General features: G+C 30.6%; 1 protein-coding gene across 2 annotated transcripts; it reads left to right on the forward strand.

The window, feature by feature from the left end:
• Positions 1–257: 257 nt before the first annotated feature.
• Positions 258–15,252, forward strand: LOC106779470 (probable leucine-rich repeat receptor-like serine/threonine-protein kinase At3g14840). Of its 2 annotated transcripts, XM_014667578.2 has the most exons (25): positions 258–1,078; positions 3,629–3,737; positions 3,879–4,050; positions 5,653–5,698; positions 5,847–5,915; positions 6,031–6,102; positions 6,200–6,271; positions 6,492–6,563; positions 6,663–6,734; positions 6,822–6,893; positions 6,973–7,044; positions 7,201–7,278; positions 7,569–7,643; positions 9,200–9,280; positions 10,905–10,970; positions 11,049–11,081; positions 11,358–11,398; positions 11,823–12,205; positions 12,328–12,523; positions 12,611–12,748; positions 13,366–13,484; positions 13,607–13,817; positions 13,920–14,157; positions 14,322–14,472; positions 14,689–15,252. In XM_014667578.2, exons 3-25 carry the CDS (start codon positions 3,996–3,998, stop codon positions 15,082–15,084), a joined length of 2,808 nt encoding a protein of 935 aa, XP_014523064.1. In that variant the 5' UTR covers positions 258–1,078; positions 3,629–3,737; positions 3,879–3,995; the 3' UTR covers positions 15,085–15,252. The 2 variants fall into 2 exon arrangements, with proteins under 2 accessions (XP_014523064.1, XP_022632305.1); XM_022776584.1 differs by lacking the exon at positions 258–1,078 and having other exon boundaries at positions 3,290–3,737; positions 5,627–5,698; positions 14,689–15,251.
• The last annotated feature ends 8,531 nt before the right edge of the window (positions 15,253–23,783 follow it).

Genomic DNA, 23,783 nt, shown 5'->3' on the forward strand with positions numbered 1-23,783 from the left:
GTATTATTATACTATTTAGTTTAAAAATTAGTATAATTCAGTTTAAAATTAGTATAGTTACTAGTTCAATTCAGTTTATATTATAGTTTAATTAAAATTAATGTAATTTACAATTTAGTTAATAGTTCCGTTAGTATAATTTATAATTCAGTTAATAATTTAGTTCAGTTTATAGTTAAGTTAATAGTTTAGTTAATAATTCAGTGCAATTTATACTTCAGTTTATAGTTCACTTCAGTTCATAGTCCACTACAGTACTAGAATTGTCGTTTTATCCCATTCAAACCCCAACCCCAAAGCCCCATAGGAAGTGGGGTAGGGTGGGGTTGACCCTTCCTTCCAGTCCTCTCCCGCCTAGCCCATGCCGTCCCCTACGTGCCGCCATCGCCCGACGCTTCGGTATCGCGTCGTCGGAGACCTGCCGCACCTTCTTTTCCGTCTACCAGGCAGTTGTTGACAACATGGGACACCTCTTCGAGCTCCGCACCGGTTCCGAGAGCTTGAGTTCTCTCCATAATTTTTTCAGGGTTTTAGGGCTGTCTAGGTTCAGAATTGACGACTCGTTTTTGGGTGAAAATGGGTGCTTGGTGGTTGAAGCGTTGGTGGATTCCGAAGGGAGGTTCGTGGATGTTTCAGCTGTGTGGCCAAGTACCATGAATCCCGAAACCATTTTGTGTGAGAGTATGATTTATCTCGAGGTTGAGGAATCCAAAGAATTGTTGAATGGACTATGTTATTTGATTCCTCATAATATTATGGGAGAATCCTGTTTTACCCTTTTTGCCATGGCGTTTGTCGCCTATAACAGAGTGAACGAGAAGGATAGTTATGGCTCTATGGAGAGGGCTTTCAATTGTGCCCATGGTAATGCAATGAAGTTGATTGGTAATACCTTTGGGGGGATTCGTGCCAGATGGCAGCTTCTTGCGACCTCCAGGAAGTAGAAGCTAAAGTGTATTGAGCATTTGTCGTTTGTGCTTGTTGCTGGCTGCCTGTTGTATGATTTTGTCGTCAAGTGCAATGAGAAAACCCCAGAAGAAGGGGTGGGAAAATCAACAGGTTTTTTTTAGCAATGCAGGTAATTCTGTCTCCTATGCTATTTGAATTCTGCATGACAGTGTGTGAAAAGCATACTTCTAGTAAAAAGATGAAAACAATGAGCTAATGTATGAAGAAACAGTGAGCTAATGCTATGAAGTGATTTACTGGAGTTGAGGTAGGCGAACTAATCCATGAATACCTTGTAATGCTTTGCTTGGAATGGTTGATGTATGTTGATCCCTATGATTGGCTTGTGTTCTGTTTTGCCTCATGAACTTTGTTGAAACTCACTTATAAATGTGATCTAGAAGATGATGACCGAATAGTATAACTGCCAAATAAATTGTAAATCTGAATTTAGAGAGAAGGAGAAACTTGATTGCTAATATATTTTTCCTCTAGACTTTCCGATGTATGTGTGCAATGTATAGATCTCGGTCTGCTCCATTAAAAGGCTAGTAGGAGACTAATTTTATTCCTTTCAAGTGCCATAAAGTTGTGCAGAATTATTGCACAGGGACTCTACATTCATTTATTCATTTCATGGTTTTATACGGTGGAGAATTAGTTTCACATGGGCCACAATGTTCTTCTTACTCTCTACCACTCGGTTCACCTTATTATGGTGCCTTTGACCATGCTTTTTGAGAAAATATCACTCCTTAGCTACTGACCAAATTCTTATTCTAATATGATGCAAGTGTAAGGCCAAAGTAAGGACATATTTCAGATTTCCATTTTACAATAAGCCTAATAACTTGCGCCTAAAATTTTACTGCAGCAGAATTTCTATTTTTAATGAGAGAAACGTGTGAGTATTAGCAAGATGATTTCTTGTATTTCAGTTCTGCAAAGTTGTAGTGTTCTGATATGACATTTGAAGTTATTTATAAGTTTGGAGTTCTTTAAGTGTTTCTACTGAATATAGAAGTTTGAATTATTAAATGTGACTTTCTGGGTAATTTTATTAGAAATGTATTGTACATAAGATGATGAAAACGTGATTTTAAACTGAGTTTTTGAGATATATCTTAATGTAATTAAAGGAAGCACCAAAATGGAAGCAAAGACAAGGGTTAGTATGTGGTGATGTAAAGTATATTAAGAGTAGTGGTTTAAGGCTGGTACGTGCATGAGTGATGAATGGGTGTTTAAAAGGAATTGAATAATCTGACTGTAAACTACTTAAATAAGAGTGGAATTGGATGATTCAGATCTGTCAATGATGAAATATTCTATGTGGTTGGATTTCAAAACTGATTTAAGCTTTATTAGAGTAAAAATGATTGTGTGTGGCTACAGGTGATTCAATCTGTGTAGATTGATTTAAAATATGTTGGAATGGGTAAAGTATGAATGTTAGTATTAGGGAATACATTATATATAAAGATAAATGGATTTGCAGAGAAGTTATTTTGTGATCTTTGAACTATGAAATTGGTGGAAATTTAAATGAATTTATATTTTTTTCATCCTACAAAGGAAAGCTCATGGATTGACTCTAACCCATAAGGCTTTGGAGATATTTAGTCCTGTAGGCTTTTTTAATAAAAGTTTTTTTTGGTTTTGTGGACCTTTTTGACCCCAAGGTTAGGACTAGGATCTATCAAATGGACTAATTTGACACTTCTACCAAAAACTCGCGACATAAGAAGAATGAGACGTGAGATAGAGACTAAGGCACAATAAGGAGATATGAGAAAAAATAATATGAAAGAATAAGTCTGGTGAAAGATTCTTGAGAGGTCAGAAGGGCAAATCTGTTATTATTTAAAAAATTGGAAGGAAAGGGAGAAAAGGGTGAGGTAGTAGTCCTCTGGTTTTGGCATTCAAGAACTGGTGTTCCTGCACATGGTTTTTTGTATTTTATTACTCTATTGACAATCACCAACCTAGTTTTAAATTTGCTCTATAACAACTACATTATATATAATTTCTTGCTTGTGGAAAAGTCTTTGGTAGCTTCTTTTTGCTTTCTCCATTTCCAGTTTAGCCAAATAAATGCACTCCAATAATTGCATGGAAAAGACATTAGACGACTAGGCAGACTTTGACTCTTTCTGAATGAGTATATATATTTTTCTTAACAAAGACTTCAAAAATAAATAAATATATATATATATATATATATATATATATATATATATATATATATATTTCAAAAAATTTAATTTATGTAAAAATAGTTTTAACTTATAATTGTTTATATTTTAAAATTAGATTTAAATTAATATTTTCTTGGATTTAAATTCGCAGCTTGATCTCTCATGGTCTAATATGATAAAATTATCTCGTCAATAATTTCATCTATTTTTCTTCGACTAAATAGGCCAAAGTTCAATTCTACTTTTTGTATATTTTCCTTTTTTTTAATATTCTCACTCAATAGTAGATGACTATAACAGCAGCGTGGTCTTCTTCGAATATTCCAAAGTCATTTTCTTCACTTTGCTTTCCGTTCCCGAAGATACAATGAAACTACTTTCTCTCTCAAATTGCAAAGACATATACTCCATGTATTATCTACCTTAAAAAATTTCATATGCAACGCATCTGAAGTTGTTTTCCACTATTCGTAATTCTGTAGTGAATCAGCATGAAGAAGATCACTCCTTCTCAATTTCTCTTCCTTTCACTCCTTCTGGTATGCTTCACATCCCTTGCTTTTGGACAAAATATCACTCACCCAGACGAAGGTACGACGATATGTGTGTGTGTGTGTCTATATATATATATATATATATATATATATATATATATATATATATATATAAATGTGTGTGTGTGTGTGTAGAAAGGTTTTTGCTGATAGCCCTTTGAAATTTGGTTATTTATAGTGAAAGCTCTGAAAGATATAGGCAACACCCTTGGTAATAAGAACTGGGACACAGATATAGATCCATGCAGTAATAAACCTCCCTGGAATGTAACTATGGACAAAGACAAAGCCAACTATGTCAGATGCAACTGTTCTATCTCCATTGACAGCTTTTGTCATGTTGTTTCAATGTAAGTTTCTTTATTTAAGGTATTCCCTTTCCTGTCAAATTTTGAGATATTTTCACCAACTCTGATCTTTTAGACTAACTATTAAACTAGATCTGAAATGGTATGTGTAATTATTAATATTGAAAATTTATTGTATTTTCTTAAAAAAAATTATAAATAGTTCTGGACCATCATGTTAGATTGGATAATAACTTCACAAAATAACTTCTCTCTATCAACGCTGATTGGTCCTTCAATTGGAGTTGATACTCAATAAGAAGAAGACAGTGTTTCTGCTCAATAAATAATAGGAATAAGTGAAGACCCATTAGTGATGGTGAAAATGGATTTTGAAAGCAAGTTGGAAAGGAGATCTAAATGTACAAGCCACGTAGGAGAGGTAGTTGTAGCTAACCATGTCAATATGGCGGTGATAATGAATGCTTACACTGGTTGTCAAAACTATGACGGTTATGCTCATATACTGAAGTCATTTTGGAATTGTTAATGTATAACTTGTTGGAACATATAAGGTGTGAGAACTGTTGTGTGTGTGTAAGGACTATATTTGTGGTGTGATATCTATCACCATTTTGATGTTGTGAATCTTAGATTAATTTGACTGCTCTTAAATTTTGCTTTATAAGATTTATTTGTAAAATTTAAATGAATGTATACGAGTTTCTTATGATAATTTTTTTAATTATGCACTCAAAAGGCAATTTAGCAAACACAATTTATGGAAAATATGACGTCTCAAAAAAGTGAAGAAAGGAAAAACAAGTGATAATCTATGGAAAGATTTCATTTTTCATCCCATTCTTCACAACCCAGAGGCCAAATTACTATTCATGATTTATGGAATCCAAAAAAAGCCTACTTGGATGTTTAACTACTCTTTTTTTATTACTAAACCATATGGATGAATATATTACTAGTTTCTCTACTTTTTCACAGTATAGAATTCTTTATGCTGCTAAATTTATGGAAGTTATTATTGCTAATAACCATTTTCATAATATTGACTTTCGACATATTTGATTGGAAAGTGATTTTGAACTCTTGAGTAAGATTATTTTCTGTTTCTCAAATTATTTCTTTATCTTTTAAAGAGATGTAAAAAATACTTGAAAATATATAAAGGAAAAAAGTTAAATTTTTTTCATATTTTCAGGAAGGAAAATCATTGTGTATAAGTTGAGTTTTCTAGGATTACAAAATAAAATTCCAGAAAATGATATGATATTATGTCATCTAGAATTGTTCTTTATTTTTTTTTCATAATTAATAAATATATAAACTTCTCATGTTTATAGTTGTTAATCTTCTTTTAAAAGAAATTTCCTATATATTCTCTGTTCACAGATTTGGTTTGGCTTCTATGTTTTTTGTGTTTATTTTTCTCTTTCAATAATATTTTTATGTAATGACATATCAGTAAAGTTTAGAATATCATACTGCTTTGTAATGTTTAACATGAGTTTTGAAAAAAAGGAACTCTGTTATACTGAATATGGTCACCCTTGATGAAAAAACAAATTATTTTTCATACTTTTTCTAATTATTTTCATTTTTTATTTTGCATAAATAATTGTAGAATGCTGAAAACACAAAATCTTACAGGCACGCTCCCACCTGAATTGACAGGGCTACCTCACCTTGAAGAAATGTATGTAACAATCAATTTTTCTTAAGAACAATAAATTTGCTTCATTCACTCTACGATCTTACCTTTTCTTTTACTTTTGCCCAATTGTGTAAGCATGCACTAACTATAAAGAGTATACAAATACTTTTTTTTTTCTTTATTTTGGCAGTGACCTCAGTCGCAATTATCTTAATGGCACAATACCTGTTGCATGGGGCTCCTCCAAACTTCGCAATATGTATTTCTCTGCTTTTCTTCTTTGTTTTCTACTTTTTTTTGTTATTGTATTTTTTAATATATAATTTACAAATATTGTATTTATATCTAATTAATGTCTTCCAATATCATGGTAGTTCTCTTCTTGGAAATCGACTTACTGGTCCCATCCCAAAAGAGATAGGAAACATCACAACCCTCCAAAGTTTGTGAGTTTTTTACTATCCAATTATAGATATCATACATTTTCTCTTTCCAACTTTTGAATTTTTATTGTTCATTATAACTTACTACTACTGAATATAGGGTCCTTGAATTCAATCAATTCACTGGAAATATTACATCGGATCTTGGAAACCTTTCTCACCTTGAAAGATTGTAAGCTATGCATTATCCAAAATCAAATTTCATTAAGTTTGCAGGTTTTATGTATAATCTACACCAGTGTATATGATTAATTAATATTATAACTTTTAAGATGTTTGTGAATAATATTAATAAATAGTTATCCAAGAATGTCTTTTCCAAGTTTTTTATTTATCTCGAATACCGATGCTATATGACCAAATTCATTGATGCATTTATATTATTCCAACAGGCATCTTACTTCTAACAACTTCACTGGAGAACTTCCTGAAACTTTGGCTAAGCTTACATCATTGAGAGAGCTGTGATTTTCCATTTTATTGCCATTTGTTAATTTGAATTTTATTGTTTTTTAGCTAATTAGAATTTTTCTTCATTCGCATTTTCCACTGTTTACATGCAGTCGTCTTAATGACAATAACTTCTCTGGAAGGATACCCAGTTTTATTCAAAGATGGAGAAATCTTGAAATATTGTAAGAACAATTTGATGTTTGAATTAAAATGTAATGTTTCTTATATTTCTATTAATTTTTTTGTTGAATTGTATATTTATTGTACAGAGAAATTCAAGGTAGTGGTTTAAGTGGGCCAATTCCTTCTGAAATTTCATTTCTGCACAACTTAGAAGATTTGTAAGTATAATGTTTCATAAAGAAATCGTGATTTTAATGTCAAAGCATTTTCTTATTTTCATCAAAATATTGAATGCAGGAGAATTACTGACTTGACTAATGGATCGGATTCCACTTTCCCACAAATTAATATGACAAAGTTGGAAACACTGTAAGTTAATTAATTGCTTTCCTTAATTACTATTAATATTAATTATTTTCCATTGCCATATGAGATTTATTTATAAGGTGTACAGCGTTTAAATGAAAAATTGAGTGTTAACCTATTTTTGTTGCAAAAGTCACAAAATCTGATATTGCTTTGTAGGATACTAAGGAACTGCCAAATTAGCGACGAATTACCTCCGTATCTTGGGAACATGAAAAGCATTGACATGAAAACCTTGTGAGTCTTTATTCCTGCAATCTATTTCCAATATGAACTCTTCAATGCAATTTTCTAATAATATTGATTTATATGTTAAAATACTAGCTATTTATTTGAAATAGTCTAACTTTCAAAGTAATTGAAAAGAATAGTAAATAGCTCTGAGAATAGTTTATTTAATTTCTCGTCACATTTTATTGAGTTGCTATATTCGTCAAATAGCTTAATGCACTAAAAAAATGTCTTAATATTTTATTATTTCTATTGTTTTGCATTTTTTAACTTGTTTTTGGGTGATTTTCTTTCAGAGACCTAAGCTTTAACAAATTAAGCGGAGAGATTCCAGAGACATTTCAAAACCTATTATCAATACCCACACGCGTGTAAGTTATCAATACCAACTTTTGAGACTCAAAAACAAAATAAGAAAAACTAATGAAATAGAATTTCATAAGTAAAATTGAAATTTACACTACAATAAAAATTGATATTATTGATGACAAAAATTCGGAAGTAATGCGAAAATTTGTCTAAATTATCAATGGTAACAACTCTATCGATAAAATTATTGTCGGTAAACTGTACCTATGGAATTTTTTTCGTCGGTAATGACCGATGAATTTTTCTGTCAGTAGTATTGTTGGTAATTACCGACAAAAAAATTTTGTTGGTAATTACGTCGATAATTAAGGATAGATTTGTCTGTTAGTGATTACTGAAAAAAAATTCATTGGCAGATATCGCGATTTGGTTTATCTTCTTTCTTCGTTCTCCTTCTTCCGTTCTGTTTCTTCATGTTTTTATTTTTATCAATACAGAAGATTGAATATTAAAAACAATGATAAACTTTGGTGTTGGTTGAATTTAAAGTAAAGTGAATCGTGGTGATAGGATGTGGTGGTGACAGTGAGTGGTTGTATCGTTTTCGTGAAAGAGAAAGAATAGAGATGACCTGACTGAACCAAGATGGAGGCGGTCTGATTAAACGGAGTGACAACTTTGTTGAATGGAGATGGAGAGCGATAACCTTGTTGAATGGAGATGGAGGCAATCTTGATTTGTAATTGAAATGTAGTGGAAGAGAAGAATCAGATGGAGTGAAAAATGAAAAAGTAAGAGAAAAAAAAGCTCCCTTGCGCAAATAAGGAAAAAATATGAGAGATATAGAAGATATTGTCTCGCGGACAGAGAAGAAGAATGGGTGGAAAAACTCTCACTCATTTTAGCAACGAATTTATCGATGTATATTTCATTTACTGATGAACTTACCGAAAAAAAATTCAAAGTAAGTGAAAAAATGGGCAAAAAATTCCTGCCTTTTTTTATCGATGAATTTGTCTATTAGTAAGTAAAATATGCATTATAGACGAATTTTAACTACGAAAAAATTTGTCAATAAATGCATTATACATTATTAATGAAAAATTTGTCGATAAAATTTATCGATAACAAAAATTTGAAATTTGTCAATAAAATTTATCGTAAGTCTAATTTACCGAATACATTTCTATCATTAAAAATTATAGGTAAGTTCAAAATTTTTGTAGTGTGACATTACTTCAAATGTATTTTGTTTATTGGTTTGATATGTAATTAGGTAGCATGTTTTATCTATATTTCAAAAGTCATCCCTCTAAATTTAGACATTTGTTAATGGTGTGTGATACTATCCAATTAGTAAATTCAAATTGATACCTAAGTCACTCATTAATTAACAGTATAATATTTATTACCATTTTACCACATCAGTTGGAAGCGTACGTTTCTGGATATGGTTATAATTTGACTGTTTTAACACAATTGCTTAATTTTCAAGAAAATATATTAATTGTGATTTTAACGAAAAGGGAAAAGAAAGATAATGAGATTAACGATGATTAGCTTAGCATTATTTCATGTTTGACTGCTACATAATTGATTTTTTTTAATTGTATCTTAGATATCTCACAGGAAATCTACTTAATGGAACACTACCTACGTGGGTAGCTGATGAAGTTAAATCTAAGAATGCAAAATCAATGTGAGTTCTATTTCAAACCCTAATTTATGCTTTCTTAATTTAAGTACTTTAGACATTCTTTGTTAATTAGATTGTCTATATTATTTATATATATATATATATATATATATATATATATATATAATGCATCTTACTAGGTGCACACACCAATCAAAATATATAAATGTCGCTTTAGTATATTTATTAGATATCCAAACCCACACATTCTTATTTTTGCCTAGTGTAAATATGTCCTCTGCATTGACCCTCATCTTTAAATGTAATTTTATTCCTTTGGTACCATTTGTTTTATGTGATCCACATGCATATTTAATTATTATTTCCTTTGCCATTCAACTATAATAAACTAAATTGTTGAAAATGATTTTTTTTTATTTTTTTTGCTATAACGTGGTTTTTCATATTAACTCTCACCCATTATGACACAATGTTATAAAATTGATAAATGTATCAATCCGAACAAGTCATAAAATAGATAAGTCCAATTCTCCACAAAGACTTTTGTTGTTCAGAAAAAATATTTTTATTTACTAATTAACACTAAAAACTTTAAAAGAATGAAAAGTGTTTTTGTATATGTAATAAATCTAAAACTAAGAAAGCAATAAAATGTATGAAAAATTTTTACGCATATAAAATAATTCTAAAACTAAGAAAGCAATAAAATGTATAGAATTCTATATTAATTATAACTAGAATCGATATAATTTTTTTTTCTTAACTACAAAAATGTCATTGTGTTCACTTTCTATACTTGTTATAAATACGGTATAAAAATTATTATCATATTTACAATTATATTATTACACCTCTTTTTATACCTGATGAATTATAATTAGTATAAATAGTCGCTATAAAAAATGTCTTTTGTACTAGTGTTACTCTAGCCTTCATACTACTATTTAAGGAGTCCTAATATCTCAGAAAAAACTATACTTATTAATAAGAACCCTAATTCTTATATCTTTTCTTATTAAAAGTTCGCTTTAGGTATTAATTTAGATGTTAAGAATGACCAACAATACACTCTATGTCTCTCAATCAATTAATTGTTCTATTCTATTTTATGTTCTAATTTAGATGTTAGGAATGACCAACGATAAACTCTATGTCTCTCAATCAATTAATTTTTCTATTCTATTTTATGTTCTGACATCCTGTTCAATAATCGGATATTCACATATATGTAATCAATCAATTCATGTATTTAAGATTGAAAATAACACAAAAATAATGGAAACTAAATATATTGAATAATATAAATCACAAAGATTAAAGATACATTATGTCTAACCCTTGTAAAATAAGAGAGTTAGCTATTCATATACATTCTGAACACTAGAGGAGAATAATAATGAATGCCTTCACACTCTAACATGAGTCATCATCCTTTAGGGTTAGTTCCCTATTCCTCCGAAAGAAGTGTGTCTTTTTAACTTTATCAAGTCTTCCCATTTTTATGTGTTATTATCAATAAATCGAGACAAGTCCTCATCATGTTTCATGCTTGCCATTTAGTAAATTACATTAAAACATTAACTTGGAATGAAAGAATGAATTTCTTCTCTGGTCTCCGATTCGTTTTTATCTTAGATTCTGGATTTCATTTTACATGTATTGATAGAGATCTTTCATACAACAACTTCACCGATAAAAACTCCGAAGCATGCCAAGAGACTGAAGGCGAAATGTAAGAACTAAAATATTTTATTTATTTTATTTGTAAATTTATGAAGAAATTCATATTTTAATATCTTTTCTCCTACAGGAACTTGTTTGCAAGCTTCCCAAGGAGCCAAAGGTAATATATATATATATATATATATATATATATATATATATATATATATATATATATATATATATATGTTTGTGTGTATTTCATTTTTCGTTTTTTTCTGTGGAAGGCTTACTATTTGGGTGTTTAAAAACCATTAAAGTTGGTATGAGATTAAAATCCAGTTGATGTATAGAAAAAAGTGGATTTTTTTTCATAAATGAGTTTGAAAGTGGCTTAGGGTTTGTGGTTCAGTGTTTCTGCTAACCTGTTTTTGGTCTACTCGTAATATTCTTACAGGGCACCTGTTACTTGTCTGACTAGTGGAAACTGTACGAGAAGTAAGTATGAGTAGTTCTTTCAAACTAAGTTGTTACTATTAACCAATTGAACATATTAACGGTTATAACCCATCAATATTTCAAACTGAGTTGTTACTATTAAGCAAATTTTTAGGTTTTATGTTGACAACAAAGGATATATAGGCCAATTCGAATAAATGCATTGTTATTTTTAGTATGACAAGCCCACGAAACCTTAAAGAAATACAATAGTTAATAGATCGGCTGACCTCCCTTTCAAGGTTTGTTGTTTAAAGATTAGGCCAATTCTCTAAAGGTAGTAGAGAATATCATGCTAATTTTAAAAATTATAAAGAAGCAATAACGCAGAAAAATGGAATGAACAGTGTGAAACAATCTTCACCAAAATAAAAATTAGTATTGCATTCCTATAAGTCTGACTTTTTTTTTTCGTTTGTAACAGCCTTCGATTATTTCCATATAAATTGTGGTGGTGGACAGGAGACAAGTAGTGAGGGTATAGTGTACGACGATGACGTGGATTCATCAGGGGCAGCAACATCTAAAATGCCCAAAGAAAACTGGGCATTTAGCAATACTGGTCATTTCTTGGATGCTAATAATAATAATGCAGAAGTCTATATCCAAAAAAGTCAAAATACGCTTTCTATGACTGATTCTGCATTGTATCAGACTGCACGTGTATCTCCCATTTCTTTGACTTATTACGGAATGTGTCTGGAAAATGGAGAGTACACAGTATCACTGCATTTTGCAGAGATCATGTTCACCGATGATAACACATATAGCAGTCTTGGAAGACGTATATTTGATGTTTACATTCAGGTACTATAGCAGTCTTTGTAGTGCATTTCACTTCACTTGTAGAATTACTCAGAGTTTATACTCTATATATTAAGAACTACAGAAGTCAAANTACATTAAGGTTTTTCATGAAACTATTGCAGGGAAAGCTAGAATTGAAGGATTTCAATATTGCAAATGAAGCAGGAGGAGTTGGGAAGAACATCACAAAAATAATTTCAACTACTGTTAGTAATAACTCTTTAGAGATTCGATTTTATTGGGCTGGAAAAGGAACAACTGCTATCCCATATAGATCAGTATATGGCCCTCTTATATCTGCTATATCTGCCACTCGTGGTAACTCACTTTGTCTCTGTCACTTTATTATTCCAATTTTGCATTTAAGGTATCAAATGACACGTATTGCTCTTCTGCAATTATCAGTAAACAGTTCCAGAACAGATCCACGTAGCATGGCTGTAGGGGTTGTAATTGGGATATCAGTTTCTGCAATAATATTTGTCATACTTGTTGTACTTGCCTGGAGACTTCATATTGGGAAAAGAAATTCATTAACAAAAGGTAATTATCTAGAATAAAGTGATAAACTATAAATGGTGAAATATGTGTTTGTTTTGTTCTTATCTCCTAGGTTTCAAATAGATTTTGACATTTCATTTCCATAAAAATCTTTACAAGAAAATAATATATGCACAACAGTATAAAATATTTTTATAATGTTCTATCAATGATAAATTTTCTCATTTTGATGATAATTATTTTAAAAGTCATAGTAAACATGACTTTCAATTATCTGATAATATAACAATTTTACACTACATATTCACTAAATTCAATTTTTGTTGTGTCATTTAGTAGTATAACTTTTTTTAAAGGATAAAAGATGTTATTCTAGCTTGGTATATTTTTTTATAATTAAAACAAGAGAAAAAAATTGTATACTAACAACATAAAATAGTTTTTTTACATCTTGGAATCCCAACTTATTATGTGTGACAAGTGTGTTGACTTTTATAATTATTACCTTAACAAGTATATAACAGACATCTATAATTGGACAATAGGGGTATCATAATTAAACTCTTAAAATAATATTTTTTTTCTTCAACATATCAATAAAACACAACATTTTCTCAAGATGTATGATGTATCTAACTTTAGTTCTATTTTATTGACAGAGTTAAAGCAGTTAAATTTGCAAGTGGGTTTGTTTACTATGCGTCAAATAAAAGTTGCAACGAATAACTTTGATATTGCTAATAAGATTGGAGAAGGAGGCTTTGGTCCTGTCTACAAGGTACCGTTCAACATGTTATATAACTTCTCATAACTATTTTGATTGATCTATGAATATTATAAATAACCTATTACATAAGACAGAAAACTCACAAAAAATTGTGTATTATTTCGTAATTATAGGGTATTTTATCGGATGGCACAACAATAGCAGTTAAAATGCTTTCATCAAAGTCTAAGCAAGGGAACCGTGAGTTTATAAATGAGATAGGTTTGATTTCAGCTTTGCAACACGCTTGTCTTGTTAAACTTTACGGTTGTTGTGTTGAGGGAAATCAGTTGTTGCTGGTTTACGAATATCTGGAAAACAATAGTCTTGCACATGCTTTATTTAGTAAGTATTTGTTTTCATAATCATCAAATATGGTTCCTTAATTTACTGTACTTATATTTAATATTTAAATGACAAAATGTTATTGATGTCTAATTTATGAAGGAAATGAAGAATCTTGTTTGCGATTGGATTGGCCAACCAGGTATAAGATTTGTGTTGGTATAGCTAGAGGTTTGGCTTTCCTACATGAAGAATCAAGATTAAAAGTTGTTCACAGAGACATAAAGGCTACTAATGTGTTGTTAGACAAAGATCTAAACCCTAAGATATCTGATTTTGGTCTTGCAAAGCTTGATGATGAAGACAACACTCACATAAGCACAAGAATAGCTGGCACTTAGTAAGTAAATGAAGTTTCTAAACATAAATCTTTTCCTTGAATTTTGTTTTAAAGCAAAGGAAAGAAACTTTACATAGTAAAGTTGTTATGTTAGTTCAAATAACAAAATTTAAATATGATTTGATTTAAGAAATTTGATATGAATATGGATTTGAATTATGCAGTGGATATATGGCTCCAGAATATGCCATGCATGGTTATTTAACTGATAAAGCAGATGTTTATAGTTTTGGAGTGGTTGCCTTGGAAATTGTAACTGGAAAGAGTAATACCATCCCTCGACCCAAGCAAGAAGCATTGCATCTTTTAGATTGGGTAACTGCTATTTTTTTGTTTGTGTGAATCAAATTATACATTGCATACTATACTTACGTTGTGTTGCATGTGTCATTCCACTTTAGATTTGATAATTCTACATGTTGTATTACATTCAAATTGTGTCCTTTAATAATGTTGTTTGTATTTTTGACTTCTTTTTCCTGTTGTTTGTTGTATTTTCAAATGCTTTGGGTGTTGGCTTTTGTTTAATAGGCCCATTTGCTGAAAGAGAAAGGAAATCTGATGGAGCTTGTTGACAGAAGGTTAGGATCAAATTTCAATGAAAAAGAGGTTATGGTGGTGATAAAAGTGGGTCTTTTGTGCACAAATGTCACTGCAAATCTTAGGCCTACCATGTCAACAGTGCTTAGCATGCTTGAAGGAAAAGCTGTGATTCCAGAATTTATTTCAGATTCATCTGAAATAATGGATGAAGAGAAACTAGAGGCAATGAGACAATATTACTCTCAAATTGAAGAAAATGAGAGAAATGAAACACAGAGAAATCATAGTTCATCAAAAGATGGGCCATGGACTGCTTCGTCTTCATCAGCTGCAGATTTATATCCTGTCCATATTGATTCTTCTTATTGGGAGAAAAGAAATTAGAAGGGTTTAATTTTGTTTTCACACTATTTTCCAAACCATAATTGTGATAATATATATTAATTATCATAAGGTTTATTATAGTTATTGTCATGATTAGTTAACATAATGTGTTACTATTGGCTGCAAAACCAATTATAAGTATACCGGTCGCAGTATAGCAAGTGATAAATATCGTTTTCTTTCAAAGGACTTGTGTAACACATGACAATTCTTTCTTTTATAATCTAATTAGACATTAAAATGAAAAAAAAAAAAACAACACAAGAAATTCTTTTTGATATTTTATCAAACAGTTGGTGTGCAAAAATTTAAATTTAAAAGAAACTTCATTGAAATTGGGTTTCATGAATTATATGAATATAAAACTTTGCTCATTATTTCATTCAAACATTCACATCAAGATATAATAGTCCTAATCCCTTAGCAACTAGTTCTAAATTATATATCAAACTAAGAATAAGTTATTGAGTTTATTCCTAGATTCCAAATCACTTAGGTATTCTATCTATGTCCATGTTCAAAGTTACTTTCCAATAATCAGAGACATTCAAATAACATTGTATTTTCATACAATGATAGTAAATTCAAGAAAGAGCATATAAACGAACAACCATATATTGAACAGGAAAATTACATTACAGTGAATTCATTACATCCGATCCCAACGAAAGAGAAATTTAACTACTATCCATCTAGAACGTACACATTTGGAGCAATCCCTTTCAAAAATGGTGTCTTGATAACTTGAAGTAGTCTCTAGAAATTCCTGAGATGTTTTCGTTTCTTTCCTTTGTCCGAAACTTCTGTCAAGAGTTCCTGAGATGTTTTCGTTTCTTTCTTTTGTCTGGAACTTCTGTCAAGAGTTCGATCTTTCTGTCACTAGTGGAAAAATAACTTTTTATGACGGGTAAAATTGACCTATTATGACGGGTAACCTGGCATCATAGTTCTGGGCGTCATAATAGGTCTGTGCATTTTATGACGGATAGAAAAGTCCTTCATAATAGGTTCAGTGTATTATGACGGACTTTCTGTCACCTATCATAATAGGTCTAGTGTATTATGACAGATTTTCACTTATCAGTCATAATATAGCGAATTTATTAACATATTATGATAAGTAATTATTCACCTATCATAATATATATTTTTCAAAAATAAGTTTTTATTACATACATTGTTCACCTATCATAAAAACTTGTTTTGTAAAAAATAAATTTATTATTACATTTGACATATCCATTCAATTTACAATTAATTTCCTGTATTATAATTTCATCAATCAATTTATAATCAATATAACATGAAATGAACATATTCAATTAAACTAACATAATGTGAAATCCATTTCAAACATTAAATTGTGTAATAATATCTAATACATAATTTGTAAATCATATTAAATCCAAATATAACATCAATCTACACTAATTGTAGTCAAGTTTCTACAATTTACTAACACTTAAAATAAAAGAAGCCCACTTAGTTGTAATGTCTTCAATGTTTGGAGCTTCCATTGGAGATGAATCATTAAAGATCTACAAATAAAATAATTAAGTTAGAACAATTTTGTAATGAACAGTTAGATAAGTATTTAGTTAGTTTTTTAATACCTTATCCCATGAATCAGTAATGTTTGTATAAATAATGGTGTGCATGTGCTTCGTTATGTAATACCCACACACATAGCTGCCTAATTGACGTCGACACTGCAAATTAAACAAAAATAATCAAAACTGATTCAAACTAAGGACACAAAAGATCATATTATACTCTAGCTATAGCTTTTGTACCACCTTTGATCAATTTTGGTAAACCAACAAGCCAATTCCTCACAAAAATAGCAAAATCATAAAATACAAAATGAAGGTCAACTTCTCTTACATTAGGTGTGACTATTTGCATCTTCTTCCTAGATACAGATGGAATGCCCCACAGCTTTGAATGAGTTTCCAAAGACCTACGTACAAAAGATAGACATTCATTATATCATTATAATCATATAGGAAGGAAACAAAATAGAAAGGAAAACTTACGCCTTTAAAGTTGTTGTAGAGGAGACAATTGTGGTTGTGGAGGTGTAACAATGTTTGTTTTCTTAGAAATGTCCTACAATTGACCACAAAATAAGTCTAATATATCCATCAAAATACAAGAAATACATCAGTAATTAAGGTAAGTATGAATAACAATACTTACTAAAATTGACTTTGCTAATCTGGATGGCCAAATGACAAAATTCCCTGGTGCTTGTCCCACTGTTTGAACCTCCTCCTCACTAGGCACAGGAACACGAGCAAAACAATCTTTAATATCTACAATCACCACTCGCAACATATCATCTTTAATAGTGTCATGGTGGATGGTGCTTCCCAAATTATATATTTTACCTAAGACACAAAAGTAGATGACAATTGTTGAGTACAACTAGATAGAGAACTTATTTCTAGGTCAATTATATATTTTAACAAATATACATAAAAATGAATCAACATTGTCATGCAGACGATTGGCATTGCTAAGCATCGCATGGTCTACTGGTTTTTGATTTTCCTAAACATACTTTGTCCAATGTTAATTTCACTTCTTGTAATAATGTTAACTACAATATTTGGCATAGATTGGTATGTATTTTCCTTTTAAAGATAATCATATCCCTGCTTAAACTTATAATTTTTTTAATCCTGTCATACTTGTTATTGATCATGTTGATAATTCTGATGAAACTCAAATCATTGATAGTATTCAAGGTGCTTCAAACCTTACATGTTCTGATTCTGCTAATGATAATGATCAAAATGTCTCTCCAAGTAACACATATTTGGATAGTACTGCTACTAATCCCAGTATCAATCATTTGATATTGTCACTCACCCTATGTACAGAACAACCAGAGTTACTATACTCCTTCTTACCTCTCTTAATTATCATTGTTATAATGTTACTAATGGATTTTCTTCTCTTTATCCTATACAATAGTTAGAAGACAATATTTGAATCACAAAAAAACAAATAATTAGCACTCCTGATTGTAACCTTTTTCACATATCGTTGTTTAACAGTTTCTGTTTTCTCTCCAATTCGTATTTACAGTGCTATATTTCTACTAAATCTAATTGCTAACTACGTAGTTGTAGAGTCTTTACTATGCTGAAAGCCACACCACATCAGAAAGGGTAGTGAAACATAACTTCTAATATGTGAAATTTAACATTCAATAGTTAGTCTTTGTCCCGTTCCTGAACCAGCATTCACAAATATTATCAATCTTTACAAATAAAAATAAATATCTATAGCATTGGTTCAGTAATCATTCATGGATTTGGTTTTAATTCGTCTCCTCTCTGCCCAAAATTTCATGATTTAATTTTTGATTATATTTACAGGATTTATAAATAAACATTTGAGACGTTCAATAACCCAGAAAAGTTTTCGTAGCTACTAAAATTGTATAACACTGTTCATAACATATATTATATAGCCGAAATGAATGAGAGTTGTTAGTCTTCTTTTTATTATTAGCAAACAAATTAGGAGTAATAAAGGCAGTTAGGCATGGATGAGTCACTTTCTGAATAAAGGCTTTTTTAGATTTGACATTACATGAGTGGGTATTGGGAACATCTTTGGTAAATAATGGATCATATTAGACCACAACTCAACTTTTGCTTAATTTAGGGAAAGAATTATGGTCAGTAGCTTCATAGAAGTCTACCCAGTAAAAAAATATTAGAGAAAACTGAGGCAAAGGACAGAAACAAGTAACAATCTTTGGTAAATTGTTGATGTTGATGTTTGATATGCATTTCATTAATATTCAAAATAAAATCTTTGGTAAATGGAGCACTTACTTGCAGAAAATTGAGTCAAACTACCAAACTGCAGCAACTGCAGCTTTCAACTGAAAACAAAAAAAAAAAAGAATTGAAGCATCAAAAGATAATTTAATGAACAACAAGAAAACTGAGAAAAGGATGGATAAAGAAATATTACTATCAATGTTTAATCATAATAATTATTGATATCATTAATCACTAGCATTATATCAAATAAATTATAAATTTCAAACATAGAACATTTATAAACATTTTTGTCCTCTTAATAAAGTAAATCGACAATAATAATTATCGAAAGTCAGAATTCACTTAATATCACAACTAATTATAAATTTTTGTAAAATTCAATGTTTGTTAATTATTCTTAACCAATGTCCTATCTAAATGCATATTTAATATTTTCTTTTTGTTATTTATTCATATTGCTAGCCATGCTTTTCCAGAATCCCTCCTATATATTTCTGTAAGATTTCTGGACGGTATATATTTGGTTATCCGATTTATAACACTACCTGATATCCATGGTTGAGGAATCGGTGAATAGAAGCCTCGTGATGTAGAGACTAGTTGTGGTTTACCAAACAGGAAAAGCCATCAATAAGCAAAAGCCATCATCAATAAGCGCAAATAATAAAAGACTAAACAGAGTCATGCATGTTTCTTTCATTCAACTCCTTTGTGTATACCTGCATGTGTATCCAGCTGATTGGCTTCATGGGTCTTATGGAGACATTGACAAAACAACCTTTATTGTTTTCTATAACTTTCAAACTATTTGTGACCTTTGAGGGAATATAAAAGAATAAATAAACGGAATTCAAATTTCATTTATCAAATATTAAAGAGCCAAATCAAACATTTGACATGAAATACATTATTATATTATTTGATCATACAAACGAAATAAATTATTAATTGTGATTTTTTTAGGAATAGATATGGCCTTCTTGAATTTAGGTTTGGCTAAGCATTTTTGTGTTATGTGTTACCTTGTTTTATGGGTTAGTTCTTGTTGAGGTAGCTTAGTTTTGTCTTTGGGTGTATTTTCTTTTGGCATGGGTTTTGGTGTGTTACCTCATGTTTTTTGTATTCCTTTTTCTTTGTTTTTGTTATGGATTCTCATGTAATGGCATATGATTGCTGAGCTTTGGGGTGCTAACCTAGTTGGGATTCTAAGGTGCCATATGCCTAGCGTGTGAGAAAAAAAAACTTCTATGCAGACTTTGTTATAGATTATAAGAGAAGTATGCTGCATTCACAAATTAGTCAAACATTATCTGGCCAGGGTTGGGGGAGGGAGAGTTTATGATTCTTTTGGGTCTAATATAAACAAGAGAGAGCCAACAGTGAATTAAAGGAGAAGAGCTTCTGGATTCAACCAATGTCAGAAAATATTTTTGCAGTATTACATCTTTGCATATGTAGATGCTCCAGGCTATCAAATATTAAAGAACTTAAATATTATCAGTACATGTGTCCTATACAGAATTATACTTAAGAAGAGGTAAGTCTTTCGTTTTCTGTTCTTAAAATGCACAAAAAGAAAAAAAAGAAAATTGTTTTTATTTCTCCTTTCATCATGAGAATTGTTGTGAAGGATCAATGCAAGTCATATCCTCTATATGCCAAACTTTGTCTGGAAAACAAAGAGCAGGAAAAACACTCTCCTTCCATCTTACTTTTGCTTATTTTATGGCTCAATGTGTTATGAAATGTTCTACAAACACACTACTGTCATTCTTTATTTGGATATTTTATTATTTTAAGCCTAATGACTTATAAATGTTATCTAGTTGAATTGATTACATCACCGAAATTCAGGTTTCCTAAATCTGTTTGGCGTTGTCTTGTAACATTTCAGGTTAAGTGAAATTCAGTGGGCTGCTTTTGTTCTACTCACTGCTGGGTGCACTACTGCTCAGTTGAATTCAAAGTAAGAATAATTCAAGCCTGACATGTGGCCTTCACTTGAATAGTTGTATGTTCCCATAAATGTAGTATATGTGTTCTCTAGTAATACACATTGTTGTCAAGTTTTTATTTACAAGTTAAGATCTATCGAACAAATGAATCATAAATAATAGGTTAGCAATTTAGCAAGTGTGACTGCTAAAAGATGTGAGCTATTACCATAAGTGCTCCTTGCTTGTATTAATATGAGGCATAAATCGTAGGGACTCTGTTAGAAACTGGTGGTCAAGATTTAGCGTCCCTTAAAACAGTTGAGACATTTCTTATTTTATCTTCTTGATGCTTTACGAATCACCATTTCAAGGATGTATGTATGAAAATGCAACACTATCTCAATTCTCTCTTAATCATGGACACATTCTCAACTTTTATGCTTTGAATTTAGTAGTGCAATTCTTTTTAGCATATATATGATAATGCAGCTGCCAAATGATATTATCATTCATTGAACACTTCCTCTTACTGATAACCATACTTTTGTTTATATTTCTTATATGAATCCATACTTTTGTTTATATTCTATATGAATCAATGGGGGAAAATATAAAGTAACAAAGAAATTATAAATTTAGGAAAATACATCTAGAAATACATAAGACAGATATCAGAAAAATACATCTAGAAATACTTACTTTTTTGTAAAGTAATAACTATACTGATATAGTGATTTCTCTGTTAGTTATAGTTATTTTCATGCACTGCACACCAACACATATATAACAATTAGGTATTATTATTTTAACCCCCATCTCCTCTTCTATCCTTTTCTGTGTGGATCCCCTGAAATAGTATCAAGTATATAGAAGCATTTAATTTAATTAACATGTCATAAACAACCTTCTACCCTTTCCCTTCGATAATGACAACAACAACAAGATTTGGGCAATTGTATCCCACAAGACCAAAACCAAGGACCAAGAACGATAGTTCGAATGAAATATTATGAAAAAGCAACAAATGATAACATTACTTTTCACAGTAAGACAGTAACAGAACAATGAGAAGAAAAATAGCAAGCAATGAATAGAAGAAAATCATAACAAATTAGGAAAAAACAAATTAACAAAACCTACTTCGTCAGATTTCGGAGATTTCGACCAACTGTGGAGGCAAAAGTAGAAACAGTGCTTTCAGTTCGCTGGCATTCGTCTTCCCCTAACCTAGCTCTTCTTCTCTCTATAGTCTAAACCACAACCACGGAGGGAGTGTTCTCGGAGTGTGTTCAGAGGGAGGAGTGCCGAGAAATTAGAGATGCGTGGTGTGGGAGTGTCGAGAAATTAGAGATGCATGGTGTTGATGTGCTTTAGACACTACGAAGAGCGGAGTGTTCGGACTTTAGACACGAAGAGTGGAGTGTTCAGAGGTTTAGACAGTAAGAGCGAGAGAGGAACGAGACGAGGGAAACGTTGAAATGAAATTAGGAAAATGTGAAAACCTAGAAAAGAGGAGATATTATAACTGATTTCTAAAACTCCGTTATAATAGGTTATAAACATATTTACAAGTTTGCCACTGCGTTTTATTATTATAACTGATTTACAAAACTACGTTATAATATGTCTTACACTTATTTACAAGTTTGCCACCGCGTTTCATATTATAACTGATTTATAAAACTCTGTTATAATATCAACCTATTATAACGGATAATTTTTATTCGTTATAATAGGGTCGTCATAAAAAGCTATTTTTCCACTAGTGTGTATATTAATTTTCCACTTTAAAAGCCAAAGAAAATAACTAATTCGCTAAGCGCACAAATCGAATGCGTTAAGCGAATATTCAACTACAATTCTTTAGCTGGCATTTATTCGCTCAGCGAGTTGTGCTGGTGCACTAAGCGAATAAAACATTAATTAGCTAAGCGAATTATTGTTAGCTTAGCGAGAAATGTCTAGCAGTATTCCACTTTGATGTATAAATTCTTGTATAATTTACTACACACTTTCTTACTTCTAATTACAACTTTTCAATGAGGAATTAGATGAATAATTACAACTTTGAGCTCATTTATAAGTGTAAAATCAAGTATTTTTCATACTTATCAGTTACACTCTTTACCAACTATATAGTAATAATAAAAAGGACAACAACAAGAATAAATGTGTTAATTATCTTTTTAGAATAAATAAGGTGCACAACCTAGTAAAAATAATATAAATGTTATGTAGCCTATGCCAACATAACCAATTGATAATTTTTTTAGTTGTGATCTTAATGGTGCAATAGATCATATTCAAGAGAACACAAAACCAACTATTGTTTGCACTTAAGGTCCTGAGCACAGGATAACTCTATCTAAGACAATCTTATGATTGGAAATATCGTTGAAAGGGAAACATATTGTGAAAAAACATTTTGAAATTTAAATGTTTAAAGAAAAGCTTTAGTAAACGTGTTTATATCTTAGTAAATACACCATTAAGTGACATTTGAATAAATGCATCAACATGTCATAAGAGAATTTTGCTAAATGCGCTCTTGCTAAATGCGCTCTTACTAAATATGTTACACGAGCTCTCACTATATCTTGCAAATAATGTGCAAAATGTTGTTTTTGGAAAATGCGCTAAAAGTTATGAACAATGCTCCAAAAAAAGATGTGCTAAGTTAAAGAACACACTCTCAAGCTTCATAGAATAATAAGCTTACATTTGTAAGTAGAGAGAAATTCCTACAAAGTCTATTAAATTGAATTGTATTGTAAACACACCCTTTCCATGGAGAGTAATTGCCTAAAACTTGTAAGTAATATGATTAATTGCATATTCTGAAGAGAATTCAAACACTTAATGATTAACTCGATTAAGTTAAACGCTAGTTAAGCAGTGTATTAGGTTGATACAAGGATTGTCTAGTGGAAACCAGGAGGGCGTAAAAGAAACAATTAGT

Source organism: Vigna radiata, unplaced genomic scaffold, assembly GCF_000741045.1.
Source record: "Vigna radiata var. radiata cultivar VC1973A unplaced genomic scaffold, Vradiata_ver6 scaffold_283, whole genome shotgun sequence".
Taxonomy (NCBI): Eukaryota; Viridiplantae; Streptophyta; class Magnoliopsida; order Fabales; family Fabaceae; genus Vigna; species Vigna radiata.